Source organism: Calonectris borealis, chromosome 2 (assembly GCF_964195595.1).
Source record: "Calonectris borealis chromosome 2, bCalBor7.hap1.2, whole genome shotgun sequence".
Taxonomy (NCBI): Eukaryota; Metazoa; Chordata; class Aves; order Procellariiformes; family Procellariidae; genus Calonectris; species Calonectris borealis.
Genome location: NC_134313.1, coordinates 144,756,355 through 144,774,816, shown reverse-complemented (window position 1 = coordinate 144,774,816; position 18,462 = coordinate 144,756,355). Strand labels below are relative to the sequence as shown.

The 18,462-nt window shown below is 41.5% G+C and overlaps 1 protein-coding gene across 1 annotated transcript in view; it reads right to left on the bottom strand.

Moving 5' to 3' along the window:
- Window positions 1-15,045: 15,045 nt before the first annotated feature.
- The window catches only part of CALCR (calcitonin receptor), a 79,863-nt gene continuing 76,446 nt past the window's right edge, over window positions 15,046-18,462 (bottom strand). The window contains exon 12 of the mRNA XM_075140785.1: window positions 15,046-15,778. Coding sequence (XP_074996886.1) covers window positions 15,557-15,778 — 222 coding nt within the window. The 3' untranslated portion in view covers window positions 15,046-15,556. The remainder of the gene's footprint in view (window positions 15,779-18,462) is intronic.

Here is an 18,462-nt window from a genome sequence, read left to right as displayed (position 1 = left end):
TTCCTTAAAGAAGATGTGGAATTTTTAATGAAGTGTTAAACTCTGCTGGCACTTTCATAAAACAAATCATGTCAGGTAGAAAAAACACCGACCTGCAGAGTGGGGTGGAGAGCGGCTGCGAGCAAGGTCTGCCTTTCTGCTGCAGGGACTGAGAGCTCCTTGAAGCCAAGATGTAAGACAATTAAGAACAGCCCCAAACAAAACAAAACAAAAAAATCCACCTAAGATAGTTATCTTAACGGGAAAGAGCTTCATTACATCAAAATATAATTTTAATCAATTCAAACCACTTTGTTCATTCAGAAGGCATTTGGCTGCATAGCAGCCTAACTTGTCTCCTGGTTACTTTGCCTGCTCCAAACAAGGCAGACCCCTGACATCCATTACCGTTTGGGTGCATGTAGAGAACAGCATACATGGGGCTTCAATGAAATTTGTCCAAGTGTTAAGAGACACGCCCATCTACATGTAAATATACATGTATTTGTAAGAAAGCATATCCGATTTTTTGACTTGCATTGCTCCTGGACTTTGCAGACTGAATTCCCAGTGCTCCTTCCTCAAAGTATGAAGTGCTCTATGCCCAGGCATCAGCCCTTCACTCACCTGCCCTGTGTAATTTCAGCGTTGCTGGGTAGTGTGGTGAGTGAAAACAGTCTCTGTGGGCAGACTCCTGAACTCTTCATGGAGCAGGCTCTCCTGTTGCCTTTGCCTTGCTGCGCCCAGGTAACAGCACTTCGAGCCATTGCGTAGGATCTCTTGGCAATGAAAACACTTAAATAAGAAATATTCACAATAGACTGTGATTGCTTCAATCATAGCTTAGATAGAACCTGAAGGATAGCTATGAGTGGTGAAGGATGCTGTGATCCTCATATTTGGGAGGAGTACAGCAAATTTCATAATTTTCTGTTCTTACTGGCCATCTGTAGAATGATCCAGAAAAGCTGGAAAGTTTCTTTCTCATTTTGTGGTGCTGTAATTAGAGGAGCAAGCACCATCTCCAGAGAGAAGAAGGTGTGCTCATGTCACTCTCAGATCTGCAGCGCTAACCAGTGGCAGAGAAAACTCCTCGTAGCTCACAAGAATTTGACTTATGGCCCCAGCTGTTTCTTTTTGGCATAGTCATTCTAATCTGTGTTGTTTGGGCTGTGAGGGAACTGTTTTGCCTTTCCCTTTTTGCCCCGTGGCCATATAAGACCAGAACTATCACCAGGGAAGAAATAACAACCAAAAACCACCCCCCCACACACACCTCCTCTGAGGGCTGTGAGAACCTGAAACCAGAACCCAGTCACCAGGAAGACACAGTTCCTCCACTATCAATGCCCTCTTTCAATGTCAGAAAAAAAATAAAGCTAATAAGAACATGCTATTGACAAAGAGCTCAAGAAGTGGGGTGACCCTACTCATGTGCACGGTCTTAGGAAATCCTGACACTTTCAAACCACATCTTGATGGAGTCAGTTGTAGCAGAGAATTAGAATGACAATGACAGTTTTCTGAAAGATAGAGATGAAGAAATAAAAATTATGCTGTAAGAAAATATGTCCAAAGTCTGACTCTGGTATGAATTTTGCATTTTGAGTTCTGTGCAAAAATGCAACAAGAACACCTATATTCTACCACCATAGTACACCATGGCTCCTCTTTAATCCCAGTTTCTTCTTAGCACCAGTTGTACACTGTATTTTGGTTATTGTAGTTTCCATCTTGGAAATTAGGGTTTAATATTTCAGCTGCTTCTAATTTGACCACACTGAAACTTGGCTTTACTATTTACTCAGATACATTTCCCAAGGAATCCAATGAGCTGGTTTTTTTGAAGTGCAATAAAAATAGCAAACCTCTGTTGATTTCAGATATATTTTCCAAGTTGCTATATCCAACAGAGCCTGGTTTTGAGAAAATAGAAATGTGCAGGAAAATTGCTCTTGGTCTTTGTCTATTCTGGATCACTCATAGCTAACACACCAACGGTGGAGACAGATTCCAAACCCAAAGAAAGCTGATGGAGATTAGCTAGGACTTTTACTGCTGTAGCTCTTGCCAGCGAAGGACAAAACAGCACTTTTAATGAGAAGTAGAATGTCCCCAGTTAAATCACCCTGAGAAAGGCATGAAGCAATGGGAATTTTTCAAGGCTTTCGTGACAGGGAAGAGTTTGGGTTTTGAGGAGAAATAAAGCAGATATTTGGGAGCAGTGGGAAAGGGCTGTAGTCACAATAGAGGTATGGATATGTTATGAATCCGTCCTGCTATGGCAGATTATTTGGGGGGTTATTTTAAGCTTAGACTTGCAGAAGTATTCACTGCCTTGCTCCTACCCATTAAGGATCAGAGTCTTGCTTTGGAGATTATTACTCTGACATGATGTTGATAACCTCTTTCATGCTGTGCCACATGACATTGTGAAAGTGTGAGATACTTTTCAGGATAAATAAGAGTACAGATACTTGACCTACCAGAGCCAGTGGGACTATATTCTAAGCTTAACCCCATCCTCAAATGAATTTGGGAAAATCATGGTACCTTCAAAGAGCTAGGCTTTCTCTGTTGCTGTAACATGTAAAAAACTTCATGCCCATTCTACATGTCTTTGCCACACAGTCTGAACACAAACCACCCCTTACCTATGACCTTTAAATCCGTATGAGCAAAAATGTTTGGTGTTTTTTTTTGTTTTGGCATTACAAAATTCATTCATGCTCAAGACCCACTTGTGAAAGTCAGTAATGTCTCACAGCAGACAAGAATCTCAGAGCAATATCTGAAAACAGTAGAGAAACGTACAAAATTCTCTGTGAAGCAGAGTGGTTTTCAATCTGGAAATGGAGTAATCATCCTTGGTTGTTGCTTTTAAACTGCATCCACACATGCAATTATTCTGCATTTCACATCAGAACTACTACAACATGATGGAAAAATATCAGTACGGATGAAGTCTTTTGATGGGCAATATTATGAATGCTTTGCTACCAGGAGAAATAAAAAGCAACCCTCCAAAAGTCAGGTAAGTGTTTGAGGCTTGGAGGGGAGCTCCCCCATTGAAAATGGGATATTGTTAACACGCAATTATTTGTTATCACATATTATTCTACGATGGAGTGACTGCATCAGTAGACAAGGGAAGAGCTACAGATGTCATCTATCTGGACTTCTGTAAGGCCTTTGACGTGGTCCCCACAACATCCTTCTCTCTAAATTGGAAAGGTATGGATTTGATGGGTGGACTGTCCGGTGGGTGAGGAATTGGTTGGATGGTCGTGTCCAGAGGGTCGTGGTCAATGGCTCAATGTCCAGATGGAGATTGGTGACAAGTGGTGTCCCTCAAGGGTCCATATTGGGACCAGTATCATTTAATATCTTCATCAATGACATAGACAGTGGGATCGAGTGCACCCTCAGCAAGTTTGCAGACGACACCACGCTGAGTGGTGTGGTTGACACACTGAGGGATGGGATGACATCCAGAGGGACCTGGACAAGCTCGAGAAGTGGGCCCGTGTGAACCTCATGAGGTTCAACAAGGCCAAGTGCAGGGTCCTGCACCGGGGTTGGGGCAACCCTCGGTATCAATACAGGCTGGGGGATGAAGGGGTTGAGGGCAGCCCTGTGGAGAAGGACTTGGGGGTACTGGTGGATGAAAAGCTGGACACGAGCCCACAATGTGTGCTCACAGCCCAGAAAGCCAACCGTATCTTGGGCTGCATCAAAAGAAGTGTGGCCAGCAGGTTGAGGGAGGTGATTCTGCCCCTCTCCTCTGCTCTGGTGAGACCCCACCTGGAGTACTGTGTCCAGCTCTGGAGCTCTCAACACAGGAAGGACATGGAGCAGGTCCAGAGGAGGGCCACAAAAATGATCAGGGGGATGGAATGCCTCTGCTATGAAGAAAGGCTGAGAGAGTTGGGGTTGTTCAGCCTGGAGAAGAGAAGGCTTCAGGGAGATCTTATTGCAGCCTTTCAGTACTTAAAGGGGTCTTATAAGAAAGATGGGGACAAACTTTTTGTGATAGGACAAGGGGTAATTGTTTTAAACTAAAAGAGGGTAGATTTAGACTAGATATAAGGAAGAAATTTTTTACAATGAGGGTGGTGAAACACTGGAACAGGTTGCCCAGAGAGGTGGTAGATGCCCTATACCTGGAAACATTCAAGGTCAGGTTGGACGGGGCTCTGAGCAACCTGATCTAGTGGAAGATGTCCCTGCCCATGGCAGGGGGGGTAGACTAGATGACCTTTAAAGGTCCCTTCCAATCCAAACTATTCTATGATTCTATGATTCCATGATTATCAAAGACAACAGTTAGGTCCATCTCAATCAGTTCTGACTTTGTCTAACATCCTTAAAATATCTCCCAAGAGAAACACTCAGGACCCTCTGGGGCCATCTGCCCCCTGAGAAAAGACTTTCTAATTCTAAGACAGATAATGTGTAACTGCTAATTGAAGCCCATTAGTCTTATAATTTGCCCAAAGAATATGAAAAAAAGTGTTTTCCCCTTTTTCTTTGCAGATACTGTTTAGATGCACAAGACTTCATTAAATGAGAGCAAGACATACTTGGTGCCAAGAAATCATTTATCCTAGTGGTACATTTGCCAGTCCAAGGAACTTGATGGGTAGCAATACTCCAGCCTCTCCTGAGCAGCTTTATAATTCACTGAGCAGAATAGCAAATGCAACTGTATTCGGAAGGTGCCACTGAAAGATTTTGTCCCTTGCCTGAATGAAAATATTCTTAGGATACATTTGACCACCACTGTGTCCCATGCTTGTCTGATTGCCTCACGTTATTTGTGTATATTGCTCACTGGTGATATTTCATCTAATGCAAAACATTTCTTAATAATATAGATTGTTCTAAGCCAGGATGTATTTTTCTCTTCCAATGTCTTCCTATGCTAGCTGACTTCTGCAGCTCAGCTGCATTGCTTCAGAGGCAGCTGTCTCTTGGGAGATCGAAAAACCTCTGCCAAAATGAATTCTGCTGAAGACCTGGTATTTTTGAATGTTACAAAAGCCCTGGGAAAGGGCTTTCGGGCTTTGTCTTTCTGACGACTGCTGACATTCACAGATGGTGTAGGGATGCTTTGTCTATGTCTATTTTGCCCCTGTGCCAACAGAGGTGTGTTTATCAGGTCATTGTGACATGAAGGAGATTTTAACTTTCTTGCTGACTTTGTCACTGGTAGTACCTACAGTGATTTTCAGTGTTGTCTTGTTGCCCAGAAAGAGGCAGTTTTATAGCAGAAGCTGAGAAAATGAACCTCAAAAGGTTGCTAGCGAGCATGCAGATAATACTGTATGTATTGCATGTATTTGATACGCTCATCGGGTGGGGTTTTTTTTTATATTTACATATAGATGGGCCTAATTCATCGAGAAGGGTTCAGCTCTCTGAACTACATGAGGCATCTTAAAAATATGTGCAATTTTGCCAGGCCTTTCTGCACACCAGCCCCGCCTCAGCCTAGTAGCCGCCTTTTAGCAAACTTGTTGCTGGAGTGCTACATAAAGTGCAGGAGCTGAATCCCCTCCCTGCCCAGCACCACTTGAAATTGCATCACTTGCACCCCAGTTGGACAATTGGGACTGTAGGTGTAGAGTCTATGTCGGTATTTTGTATTATACCTGTATGTTTAAATATATGTGTGTGTATAGTCTCTGCATTACAGCACGCTAGAAGGTTCCCTAGACACAGCTCTCTCAGAAACAACTGTTAAGCATTTTTCCTTCTAATACTTCAGAATGTTACAAATATTCTGAAAAAATCACTAACTAGAGGGAAGAAATTAATTAGCTCATGGCTGAGCACTATTGTGAAGAAAGAGATTTTGGTACAAAATTCCCATCAGACAACGGAAAGCCAGGTAGTCACTCAGGAATAGGTGGTTCGGCGGGGGGAAGGGACAGCTTTTCCCCACTGACTTTTGTGGGAAATTTGGTCAGGACTTAGAGACAGTTTTTAGATGTGTCTAGAATAAAATGATCTGACAGGTTGGGAGTTTTTACCAATGAAAACATGCTTGGAGGAAATGCCTAAATTTTGAGTGTGGGAGCCTAAATATGTCAGTGGTAGTTTCAATGGACTCACTGAGGCTAGTGCTTTGTTTGCAGTCTCGGGACCACACAGTAAGTCTGTGCCAAGGACATGACCCAAACGTAGGTCTGCTGAGTCCATGCAGTGCAGCGTCCTAACCGCAGGTTTTTGCTTGATTTTAATAGATACTTCTGTGACCTTCAATGCTATTGTGCTACTAGCTCATAGCTGGGTTTATCAGAGACTTTAAGAAAGTTCTTGATGGGGTGAGGGTTATTCAACTGTTTAAGAACTAGTTGTTTGGTATTAGTTTATATCTGATTACCTTAAGAGAAGAAGACATTCCAATGTTTTTAAAATGAGTCCGACTTTTCTTTAATTGCAAAAATAGAAGTCTCTCACAAAGCCAAGATTTCTTGAATGCTCAGTTCTACACCAAAGAAATTGCATGTAAATCACACCTGTGCAACACGTAAAATAAACTAAGAAAGGGCAATTGTCTGGCACCCAGCTCAGCACGGACCCCACCAGGTATCACCTGATCTGAGAGCTAGAGCAGACCAGGCTTTCCAGGATATCTGAAACCCCTCTCCAGGGCTCCGTCCTCCTGTATCTGCTGCAATAGGGAATGTCAGAGCGAGGTTTAACTTCGGTGTTGTTTCCTCCAACATTGTTCTCTGAGCAATCTCCCCAGTTCTTTGAGGGAATGACCTGAAGAGACAACAGCAGCCCCCACACGTTTGCAGCCCCTGCGGGGGACATAGGTGTTGCAGGGGCAGTGCTAAGCATCCCCTTTCTGATCCATCCATAGCCATTAAAGTTGATAAATGGTGAAATCCTGGTTTCCACAGAACTCAAGCAGCTGATGCTTTTGATTTCGGTAAGGTTGAGATTTCACTCACATCAGTCAGTATTTCTTTTTAAGAAGGTTTTCTACATGGTGAATTATTTACAGCAAGGTTCAGCTTATGTACCGCACACAATGCAACAGAACAATTGGTTTACAGTCAGAAATACACATCTCCTGGTGGAGAAAATCATCAGGGTATTTTTATGGCATAAAACCACATTACGCAGAAAATGCTAAAGTAGACAATGAATTTCCTGGCTTATATAAAAACAAAGGGATAATTCAATTAGAACTGTGTTTTCATTCATATCAGTCATAAACAATGAATTTGTGGCTTATAGAGTGTCCCTCATATTTGCCAACATGGCAAGTCTTCCTAAGTTTTCAAGCCTTTTCAATTTTGTGAACCATGCATTTCAAGCATAATGCAATAAAAATTGATTGCATAAAAATGTCCTGTCACGTACATACCATAACATTTTATCTAGAAATGAATTTAAAAAAAAAAGGAAAACTTTTTATATACACAGGGAATCGTTTAAAACATATCCAGATTTTATTGTATATGTTTTGATTCCTGAAGTTCTATTGCTAATATACAAAGATTGTGTATGCTAAGCATAAAATATATTTATTATGTTTCTTTGTCCTAATTGCATTCATTTCTTTTGCTGAAGTGCATTATTGGTAACTGATGCACCATTCTGCACTCAAGAGTATTAGTACTTGTGTAATGTAACACAAATGGTTGAAAAGAAGAGACCTTTGTTCACAATATCCTCATCTATAAGAAAAATTGTTACCAAGTTACTCCTACATGGACTATAGCTAGAAAGAAGAAACATGTTCTGGTTCTTTTTTGGCATTTCCCCATATTTGACAAGTCATGACAAATGGTTCATCACGTATGTGGCAGTACCTGTGTAGGTGACGGCACATCTAGAATGATCTGTTATCTTTCCACATCCTTACTAACTCTGACTTCCCAAGGAGTCTCTCATTAAGAAGAAATGTTACAGCAGAGGAATAAAATTAAAAATCCTTGGACTCCCTCCTTTCAAAAATGAAGGCTGCAGTATGGGTTGTATCTACTTTGTGTTGGACATACTCATGCTATAATTGTGGTGAAGGCTCTGACTCGCTGCCAGTTCAAAGCTACAGCCTCTGCCGGAGGGGCACCTCGCTTTGGTTGCTAGACAGACAATTGTGAGCATGAGGGCTAAGTCCTTGGGTGTTAAATACTTGCTATATACCCAAAGACAACATAAGAGCTCGTAAAATAAAAAAGCCTGTAGTACAATACAATTCAATAAGCAAAACCTTTTCTTCAGCTATTTCCTGTTCATTTGTTGTGGGCCTGAACTTGATAAACCTGCCCACACAATCTCAGCAAGCAGAACATGAGCTTTGACCATTTGTAGAGCAACACTCATTATAGGCAGCTATTCTATATAACTTTCATCCCCGTGGAAGCCAATACTGGTGATGCTGTCTCTAAACCAGAGATATGGCCTCTTTCTTCATGGAACTTATTTCACAGATTGTTTAAATTGTGCAGAACTCCCTCCCAGGCCCTTCTCAGACGGGATGTTAATTGTGATAGTATTTATCCACAAATGGTTTATGCATTAAAAATGTGCATGCGCGTGCACACACACACACACTGGGAGAAGTTCATCCCCTGCGGCGGTTATTATTGGGAAGAGCTGTACATCTCCTTGCATACTAGCCGCCTCCCAGAAGCACCTATCCGTGCAACATACTGGTGATCAGCCTTGTGCCGCCGTCTGCATTGAGATACGTTGGCCTTGCTTGTTCAAAACTAAAGAAATATCAGTTTATATGTAGCATAATACTGATGAATTGGGATCTTTCATGAAGGTAAGACTATATTTCACCAAGTGTTTTCAATGTTTGCTAGACATTTAGATAATCTCTAAAATCAGAGAGGGAGAAATCCTGCCCTTAACCACACTGCTGAAGTCAGTGAGAATTACTGCTGTGCTACATAGGGTACAGTGAAATAAGAGGTTTTCCATACCAAGGAGTATCTGGTCTCAGATCAGTCTTTTCCACGACAGTGGGCCTTATGCTGGTGATATCAATGAGGTTACCTGTTGGAGAGCAGACGTACAGCTGGGGAAGAGATTATTTCTGCTCACCTCCCGATCAGCTCCTTTCATCAGCTCAGCGTGTTTTAGCAAGCTGAGAAACGCAGTGTAGCCGATGTCTCTTGGCTCAGTCATTCCCATCATGAACCCATCTGCTGCGGGAGCGGGCAGATGGGTGACCCTGGTTGCCTGTCCTCCACATGGGATTCCCAGAAAGCATTAAGGTAGTTAGGAGGGGCTACATATCTTTTCTGCCCCACAGTCTCTCCCACTCATGACTTATGTTTTGTGCATTTTGGGGGGACTATGGGTCACTCTCTACCTGAACACAGTTCTTATAAAAATCCATTGTATGTATATTCATATATATAATTTTTATGTATATATGTGTAAGTAAGTATGCTACCTAGAATTTCCAGATGTTTTCTTTTTTGTGCCTTTTACCTAACATTCAACTTCTCAAGAGCTTTTAGATGTTGGGTTTTTTTAGATACCAAGATTACATTGTGTCAAAAAGAGAAAGGTAATGTTATTCTGCTTCTAAAGATACTTGATCTGTGTGCTCAGACTTTTATCCTTAATTTAGCTTTAAATCTGCACCTACCATTTCCATAATTCCAGTGTTGTTTTTTTTTTTAAACACAATGTGGGCCAAGCACCTGAATTCTATGAACTGGTTTGGAATAAAACGCACACTTTCCAGTCCGACTTGTGGTGAGTACATCCTGGATCAACAGCAAGTCAACATAAGGTGCAAACTGTAAAGGAGAAATGTTCCTCCTGAAAATGTGTAGGATGCACAGATTGGGGAGTAAACACTTCTTGTGGTGGCGATACTGAGGTGGAGAGAAATGCAAGGCAGATGAGGGAAGGAGCTTTATCCCCTTAATCATATTTATGCAAACTAACATCACCAGCTTTTGGGAATGGAGGAGTGGCATCTAGTCATGCTGCTGCACATCAGGCATCACATGAAGTAACCTCCTGTGGTCGCTTCTCAAAGTTGCATTTTCTCGCAGTGAGAGAAAAGGAACCAGATTCTTAAAATCAGTGTAGACATCAGATGTCCTTTAAAAAATGACTGAAGGTACTTGGTTTTTTTTTTCTTTTAAAGATAGGCTTGTGAGATCCTGAAATCAGATTATGAAGAAAATCTCAAATGGCATATAATGAGAGTTAAGTACCTTCCTGCCCCAGCAGAGCACAGTGCCCATCTCTGCTGCTGTAAAATCATAGAAAATGAGTCTTAACAGGAGTTTGACAGGTCATCTAAATGGTCCTTCTGCCAAGGCAGATGAATGAGGCCTAAATCATCCCTAACACTGTCTGTGATGATTTATGTTTCATGAGACTCACATACAACACCCCGGTTACTCATCCTACCATGATGTTTTCTTTTTCTGCAGCAGTGTCGCATGCTCAGTAACGATAACCTTCTCACCACTTAATTTTACTGGTTAAAACAGCTGCCCTTTATTAGGCTGAGATACTGCTTTATACTTGAGATGCTGAGGAATACTTTCTTTTATTTTCTTGATGATGCTCTGAGTACTCAATAAAGGGGTACTTAAATATAGCTTTGTGATTCGTCTTGAAGTACCTGCAAAATTCTGTGCTGCACAGAAACATCTGCAGGTCATGAAAAGGATACTTTGAAACTAGACCTTATAGGTACCTTAATTACTACAGCTGCCACAGAACTACAGGTGTCAAAGGACAATAACTCTGGCACCGTCCTAAATCTCAGGGCTGGCCAGGTACTTAAACTTCACTAGATACTTGACTAAGGAGCTGATCATGCTCTTCCTCCTGAGGTGGTATTTCAAGCTGGAGGTCTGACTTTCCCTCACTGCTGGCCGATGACATTTGCTGTGTAGGGCTTTCATTTTGCCAAGTCCCTCTGAAGCGGTGTTCCCAGAGCAAGTACAATGGTACATTGCAATGATCCAGCTGCCCCAGGAACTTAAAATTTCCAGTTTGGCACTAAAATTAGCTGTAAAGTGTCCTTTTTTGTGGTTGTTGTTTTTTTTTTTTTTTTCATGTGGCTAGCATGGATCCAAACAGCACATGGTTGGGCTCAGGTCTTCGGTGCTGCCAGAGGGCAAAGAGGGCATGCTCACACACTGCAGAGTCTCATTGGCTTGGGATCAACTACTGTTTCAATGCAAATAACTTCTAGGTTACAAATGCTCATATTTTTGAGCATTGATCAAATAACTGTGCATATTTAACTTCATAAAGACAGATCTGACTTTTAAAATTCCAAGCACTGGAAATGCAGATACCTTCACATTGTTAGTGTTTAGGATTTGCATCTTTGAAAAATGGCTCAGATTTTGTTTATTAAGGTTGGCAAAGGATGGAGGAGGATTTGGGAAAAGAGGACAGAAATTCACCACATTCGCGTGGTTGGTTTTATCCCAAAACAAAGTTATGTTGCTATGTTATAAACACATGAGCGCTTTGTAACGGCGATACTGGCAGACTTTTAATTAAGGTAACGTTATTGCTAAGAATCTTAATACAGAGAAAATGGTCTGTTCTACCTTTGTTGCTGTTTTATTTCAGCTAAAACCTATTTATTAAATAAATGAAATAAAAAACAAGTCTTACTTTCGGCATCCCATGCCACAAGAAGTCTTTCAATTTGTGCTGCATTTCTGTACCTAGTAAAGAATAACAACCAGCATCTTCCTGATAGATTCAGTTGCTCAAACAAAGCAACCACACAAGTCCTTCTACCAGAGCAAATGTTCACTAAACTGGGTTTTCATGTGTTGGGTGTGGTGTTTGAGAGGAAACAGATACTGCAGAGCTGATTAACGTAAGGTTGGTTTCCTCTTAAAATACACCTTGAATCCACTGATTCAAGTGTCAGCTCCTTTCCTACTTTTTGATACACTAATACATTAATTATGCATTTCTGCTGTTCCTGGGAAATGTATTAGAGATGAAACACCCTACTGCCAAGACATTGTAATTATTGAGGTCTTATCAGCATTCCCAATATTATTGCCACTAATGTACGGCACTATTTATAAAGCAGAGAAGTGAAATTTACCTTATGTGTGCAATGATAACATTTCAAACCATCTTGAGATGAAGAAAAATAGCATTTTCCATCAGAAAATATTTTGATTAGAAATTACTCAGTAAGTACCTCTAAAACAGAGCCTTTCCTGCAAAGCCCAAGGGTGATGTCAACCCTAAACTCAGTATGTATGTTAGACCAAATTTTTAGTGGCTGCAAATCATCATCCCACCACTGAAACCAAAGCTGCCATAAAGACTGATGTAACCACACAGTGTTTCCACCACCTGAAGCTCAAATTGAGATCCTAAACTCCAGATCCTGAATTTGGCTTTTCAGAGCATTCTACTGAACAGAGCAAGAAAATATCATTAATGAAGAAAGAAAACAACCACTATAACGGCAAAGCGTTTCCATTTTGTACATCCACATGAACATAATAGACTGTGAAACAACTTCCACTTACATGTTGTAAACATGTACATTATGAAAACCAACATGTTCATTATTAAACTCTCTATATTATGCACACTTCTTTTACAATCAGCTCATTTGTGTCTTTAGAAACTGGGAATGCCTTCTGGAGCACTCCTGGGAAGTGCAGTGTGCCCCAAAGCTATTCAGAAATACAGCATTCATAGCAGAGCCACTTTATTGTCTTTAATCACTAAATCCTCCACTTCCCATTGTTCACTGGTAAAAGTAGAAATAGCAATACGCGAAATACTGTTGTCTGAAAAAATAACCGCCTTCGTATTCCTTGAAGTCTGAAAAATAGGTATGTGGCTTAAACAAACACACACGATTGTATTTTCTTGTAAATGTTCCACTGGATTAACCATGCGATGATCTGCACCGTCGGCGGACAGTTAGTTCTTGTTCCCCAGCTCCTCTCTCTTGTTCTACGGTCGCAGTGCCGGCAGCTCCTCACGCTGAGGAGGAAGCTTCGGTGGTGCACAGTGGCTGTGTGCATGTGCTGGTGGCACAAACGGAGCAAACCCCTTCCCTGCAAGGCATTGCCTCACATACGGATAGTGGGAATTCGGTCCCCTCTCGCAGTGCTGGGTTTACACCTATCCCTCATGAACTCATTCCTGGAAGGGCCTTTTCCAGCGAGATGGTGACTCCTGTAGGTACAGCATCCCTCCATTTAAAATTTACAAATGAAGGGTAAAGCTTAGGGTCTAGCTGTGTCAGTGAAGGAAAAACTGAGCCTGGCTGAACACAATCCTTAAAAATGGTTTCAAATTGCTAAGGGTGAAATTGTCTCCTGTTTTTGAGGTCTACACCCAACTCTATTGCATAAGTATTCCTGAACACTGAAGAGAGTTGTTCACCGCTCACCTAAGTCAACAGGGATTTATCTGCTAATTTCAATAGAATCTGAAATAGATTATCAAGGTTTATGGCAGGACTAGCTTATGATCTCTTTCTGTGGGACTCTCTAAAGTGTGTTTTACCTTGTGAGACACAGACTGTCCTGCAGTCCTTCCTCAACACCCCTGCAGGGTGAGGGCCTCTGTCTGTAATCTCCGAAGTTACCTCAAAAGAATTGACATTTAGCCCAAGGGCCTTATTTCAGTTTTTCTCTTCTCCTTTACTATCCAACAAGATCTGGATTTAAGACTATTCTAACCCATGATATTTTAAGTAAGTACCTTATGCATTGCTAAGGACAAAAATCATTATGGATGGAACCGCAGCAAGCAAATGAAGGAAAGGAAGAAATTTTACACCAGCAGCAGAAGTCCCACACAAATGCAACTGCAGTATAAAGGATGGCATTCTGTCTCTCCCCATTCACCTGCCATGTAAGGTAGTATTTTTACAACTCCCGAGTCAGGGCTCAAATTTAGACATTTGAGATGAGCGAGCGTCACCACTGGCACTTGCAGCTGCCTCCTCCTCTGACCATGTCTTCTTGCTTGGGCTGGGCTTGAAGTATCAGATGCAAGTGGATTAGCAGGGAAAACAAAGGGGGACAGATAACTTTCCAGCTTTCTTCAAAGTTAAAGACTGTGATGAATATCTTGAAGTTGTTAGCATTTGAAATATCCCATGTACATCTCAGCCAAAGGCAAAGGAGCGGGAATCTGTAGGACAGTTTTTCAGAGACATGCAAGAAGGAATGACATTATATTCATTAGATGTTTTATGCATAAAACTCCATAGGAGTCACAGCCCTGCAAAACTTCCTTGGCACTGGCCTTGCTGCTTGCAGATTCTTTACAATTAGCTTCATGGGGGAAATTAATCTATTTTATTTCTTTCGTGATTGCAGAACTTTTGCATTGACAGTACTGTAACTTCTAACTGCAAATCAGCTTCTCCCTGACCTGATTTCTGCCTCAGTAATCACATAGAGACTCTAATGATGCTTTGAATGTGTGATAAAAGGTGCTTATTACTCACAAAACTGTACATTCATAATGTTTTCCTGATGAGAGACACACAAAATCATCACTTTCAACAACTAGGGACTCACAACAGCAACCAGATTCTAAAAAGAGATGCTTCCTGCACTAAGACATTAGTTTCTCATTTCTTACCTGGGTTCCTTTACTGCCGTGATCATAATTTTATAACAGAGACAAGCATTCATCTAGCATTTATCTCAGAATGGCTATTAAAAAAAAAATCATCATTTCCAAACAAATTTCACAGTTTATTCAGAGAAAGAATTGTGCCTTAATGATGAGTTTCTGGGCAGAGAACAGGGTGACAATTTTTCCTATAAATAAATATTCTTGAACTACCAGTATTGTTAAACAAAAACTACTTTAAGATGCTTTTAGGACTGAGGCAGCCTAAAGAACTGATCTGGTTCTCTGAGGGTTTGAGATCTCGGTATGCAATGGCTATTTCACTTTTATTTGTTTTATACACCTGCTAATGGGATGGTAATATTTTGGGGTATCCTCTGGGGATGGTAATATTTTGGGGTATCCTTTGGAGATCATAAAGATTTGAATACTTTGAAGTGATTCTTTTTCTGTTCATCTGTTTGATTTGTCTTGCAATGTGCAAATCTTTTAAGAAAACATCAAGCTAATTAAAAGGGGAAAAGTAAAGGACTCCAAGCCAGTTACATCTTGTGAAAGTTGATAGTTCAAAATCTAGTGTTAAAGAAAAGTACTGAAAGCAAAAAGTGCTGAAGGTTTCCAATTGTAATGTACTGGTTCTTTCCTTCCTATTTGCTATGGGCTACCTGGCACTGTTATTACTGTCGGACAGTCACTTCATACGGCCGGTATCGGGAGAGGTGGAGATGACATAGCCTGGTGGGCAGGTCCATGTTCAGTTCCTGCTGCAGCACATCGGAAGAAACGCTATTCCCCAGCTCTGCGTCAGACTCCCTCTACGCCGTCGCTGTCAGAGGCTGATGTGATTTGAATATGATGTGTCCTTTCACCTGGTCTTGCCCTCTCCCGCAGTGGCTTGGATTTCCACACTCCCACCCTTCTCCCCGCTTTGTACACAAGCAGAATGTGAAATGATGCGTTTGCAATGGCTGGTGCCGAGCTAGGCAGATGTCTCTCCAGCTTTTAATGCGACGAGTTCAGAGTCCTCTACGTATCTTCCATTTGACTGTTCATTGTTGGAATCATGATGGTACAAGTAAACGGGGACCTCTGTGATTGACGTGGCGGTGTAGGAGGTAGATCGCGTGGAACAGTGCTCTCGGCGCCTTTGGCCCCACTGGGTTTTGTACTGTGTCCATTGCCTCTTCAAAGCTCCTTGTACCTGTTAAAGAAACACCGAGTTAGGGTGAGGCGTGATCTAAACCCCTATAATTGTAGACATTTTAAAATATGCTGCAGGAAAGGAAAAAGGAAAGGAAAGGAAAGGAAAGGAAAGGAAAGGAAAGGAAAGGAAAGGAAAGGAAAGGAAAGGAAAGGAAAGGAAAGGAAAGGAAAGGAAAGGAAAGGAAAGGAAGGAGGGAAAGGAAAGGAAAGGAAAGGAAAGGAAAGGAAAGGAAAGGAAAGGGAAAGGAAAGGGGAAAGGAAAGGAAAGGAAAGGAAAGGAAAGGAAAGGAAAGGAAGGAAAGGAAAGGAAGGAAGGAAAGGAAAGAAAGAAAGGAAAGGGAAAGGAAAGGAAAGGAAAGGAAAGGAAGGAAAGGAAAGGAAAGGAAAGGAAAGGAAAGGGGAAAGGAAAGGAAAGGAAAGGAAAGGAAAGGAAAGGGGGAAAGGAAAGGAAAGGAAAGGGGAAAGGAAAGGAAAGAAAAGGAAAGGAAAGGAAAGGAAAGGGAAGGGAAAGGAAAGGAAAGGAAGGAAAGGAAAGGAAAGGAAAGGAAAGGAAAGGAAGGAAAGGAAAGGAAAGGAAAGGAAAGGAAAGGAAAGGAAAGGAAAGGAAAGGAAAGGAAAGGAAAGGAAAGGAAGGAAAGGGGAAAGGAAAGGAAAGGAAAGGGAAAGGAAAGGGAAAGGAAAGGAAAGAAAGGAAAGGAAGGAAAGGAAAGGAAAGGAAAGGAAAGGAAAGGAAGGAAGGAAAGGGAAGGAAAGGAAAGGAAAGGAAAGGAAAGGAAAGGGAAAGGAAAGGGAAAGGAAAGGAAAGGAAAGGAAAGGAAAGGAAAGGAAAGGAAAGGAAAGGAAAGGAAAAGGAAAGGAAAGGAAGGAAAGGAAAGAAAAGAAAGGAAAGGAAAGGGAAATGGAAAAACTCCAGGTCTAATTTCATCAGGTTCCCTCTGCCTCTCTCCTACCCTCTGCTCCCAGCTCCAGGAACTCCTTCCCCTGCCTACCCTATGGCAGCAATTACAGTTTCTACAGTTGTTGCTGCTTATGAGGAGTGGGTGTGGGTTAGCTGTTCCCAGAAGAGGTAAATGTGGAACGGATTGCTGCACGGGAACACAGTAGGATGTTGTGGTAGAAAAGGGAAGAAGGAGGGGATGGGGAATAAAACCCTTCTGATGCTACGGCTGGATCCTTGCCCCTGGAATGGTTAATGCATTGTGATCCCCGAAGAAAGTTAACCTTGAGTAAACTGGCCATGAATGGCAAAGTGTAAGTACACTTCAAGGGCTTGCCAGGGCTAATTTTGTAGAGAGAAGGAGTTGGAGGATTAGTCCAGGTAAACAGAGATTTTTGTTCTGGTAATTTAAGAAGAGGTTCTGTGCTGGCAAAAAAATAGTATTGGTCATAGCATAGCAGAGAATTCAACCTTTGGACATTCATCTTATAGGAATAAAATAATTTATTCAACATTTACATTAAGAGTGATGTTATATATGGCACTAGGATATGACTTAAGCTATTGAGTCCTGCCAGGGAATCAGAAGCCCTCCTCCAGCTGCACATTCAGGCGTGCCGGCACCTGCTAGCTCCTTCCCAAAGCAGGGAGTGGGCAAACCCTGGCTCTGTTCCTTCAGCTCATCTATTCCAGCCAGCAAAATGTGAGAACAGGAGCAATTTGCTGTAATAATCTGTTGTCAGTGACCACCCCTCCAGAGGAAGGCAGGCGCAGGTGAGGCACTGCGGTGACAGGAGCACCCCAGAGTTTCCGTGCTCCTGCTAAGGTGGAGGTTGTGTGTCATTTTTGCTCAGAGAGGAGTCTGAAGTTACTCTCTAGGCTCTGTACAGAACAATATCTTTGATTCATATAGATGAATCTGAATGACTTTAAATATTTCCCAAGTCTCCACAATTCTAATCACTCTATTAATATGTATATAGTAAAATGTCATCTACTCACCACCCACAGCTGCCTGCAAGAAAGCTGCTTCATGTCACATAAGGACAAAGGCTTCATAAGGAATTGCTATGAATCTGAGATGATTACTGAGTGTACAGCGCAACTATGCAGCATGCCAAGAATGGATATTTCAATTGCTTTGGCTTTTTATTTTTAATCCAAGATGCAAGCCAAGTATGAGGATTGATGCTATAAATCCTTACTCATGCAAGTAGTTGCACTGACTTTGGTATGACTACTTTCTTGAGTAAACAAACGTTTGCTGGACTAGTCCTTTAAAACTAACTGAAAAGTATATCCATGCCCAGTTTCCATTACTAGCTCTTTTTTGCTATTGTTTAGCTTAAGACAAAGTAGTTAAGAGTTCTTCTCATATGGAGAAATTTATTCTTATTCACCTTCTCCTAACACATAAAGAAAAGAAAACAAATGGCTGAGTGTAGGTTAGTTAGATATCAAGCACAGAAAAGGCATACGGTTACAACGGAACTCTAATTACTGGGGTTGTGAGCAAAGCTTACTATGCCAGTATTGAGATTCAGAGTGAAATGGCTGCATGCAGGGATGTTTCATATCACACCATTGCCAAAGTTTATTAGTGAGAAAGAATTACTGCATGAAAGATTAATGCAGTTGTAGCATATGACACAGAACTATTACACGAGGTAAATCCTGTAAAGATTTTAGTCACTTTAAAATTGCCTTTTGATGTTACAGTATGAATATTGTAGCTTAGTCACCCT